Source organism: Mandrillus leucophaeus, unplaced genomic scaffold, assembly GCF_000951045.1.
Source record: "Mandrillus leucophaeus isolate KB7577 unplaced genomic scaffold, Mleu.le_1.0 Scaffold1406, whole genome shotgun sequence".
NCBI classification, from domain to species: Eukaryota; Metazoa; Chordata; class Mammalia; order Primates; family Cercopithecidae; genus Mandrillus; species Mandrillus leucophaeus.
Window position 1 is genome coordinate 84,438 of NW_012101373.1, and position 1,120 is coordinate 85,557.

Below are 1,120 nucleotides of genomic sequence, written 5' to 3' on the forward strand. Positions count from 1 at the left end.
TTAAAATCAAAGTGCCTGTAAATAGAAAGCCAGTATTGAACTTAGGTGGTTACTTTCAGCATCCAGAGGAAGTGTCTCATCTTCATCGTAGGCTCGTGGGGAGGTGCTGCGTGGGGTCTGCAGTAAGCTAGATAAATCTCCCAGCATTTATTCATGTAATTCATAGAGTAGAGCGTCCGCTGTTGCTCACGGAATAAATTGCCTAAAAATACAATGTTCGAAAAATGATTACAGATTTATATTTTGAGGAAAAAAATAGCGGTAAATACACTCCTATTGTTTTTGTTTTTTTCCGAGACAGAGTCTTGCTGTTGCTCAGCTGCAGTGCTTTGGCACGATCTTGGCTCACTGCAACCTCCGCCCGCCAGGCTCAAGCGATTCTCCTGCCTCAGCCTCCCGAGTAGCTGGGATTACAGGCATGCACCACCACGCCCGGCTAATTTTTTGTGTTTTTAGTAGAGACAGGGTTTTGCCATGTTGGCCAGGCTGGTCTTGAACTCCTTGACCTCAGGTGGTCCGCCCGCCTCGGCCTCCCAAACTGCTGGGATTGCAAGAGTGAGCCACTGCACCCAGCCCAGATTTATATTTTGAGAAAAAAAAAATGGGGCAGTAAATAGAATCCTGTTGGTTTTGTATTTACCTTTTATCTGGCAGGCATTTGGATGAATGTTCTCAGTCATCAGTTTTGTAAAACACAAGAAAAGCGATGGGCTTCTCTTTCTGTGATAACGATCAAAAGATACGATAATTACTTCTCTAAAAGAGGGAAATTCCCTTCTCCTTGAGCACAGGCTAGACTTAATACTTTGCTTCTAATGTATAGAGTATAGAAAGGGAAGGCTGGAGTCAGTGGCTCACACCTGTAATCCCAGCATTTTGGGAGGCCAAGGCAGGCGAATCACTCAAGGTCAGGAGTTCAAGACCAGCCTGGCCAACATGGTGAAACCCCATCTCCACTAAAAATACAAAAAATTAGCTGGGCTTGGTGGCAGACACCTGTAATCCCAGCTATTTGGGAGGCTGAGGCAGGAGAATCACTGGAACCCGGGAGGTGGAGGTTGCAGTGAGCCGAGATTGTGCCACTGCACTCCAGCCTGGGTGACAGAGCAAGACTCCATCT

At 46.3% G+C, this 1,120-nt stretch overlaps 1 protein-coding gene across 1 annotated transcript in view; it reads right to left on the bottom strand.

Annotated features, from left to right (window-relative positions):
* The window catches only part of LOC105535028 (radial spoke head 10 homolog B-like), a gene marked incomplete at its 5' end in the record, with an annotated part of 32,966 nt that overhangs the window by 17,004 nt on the left and 14,842 nt on the right, over positions 1 to 1,120 (bottom strand). Inside the window, 2 exons of the mRNA XM_011973983.1 lie at positions 54 to 202; positions 641 to 720. Of these exons, the coding sequence (XP_011829373.1) occupies positions 54 to 202; positions 641 to 720 (229 nt within the window). The remainder of the gene's footprint in view (positions 1 to 53; positions 203 to 640; positions 721 to 1,120) is intronic.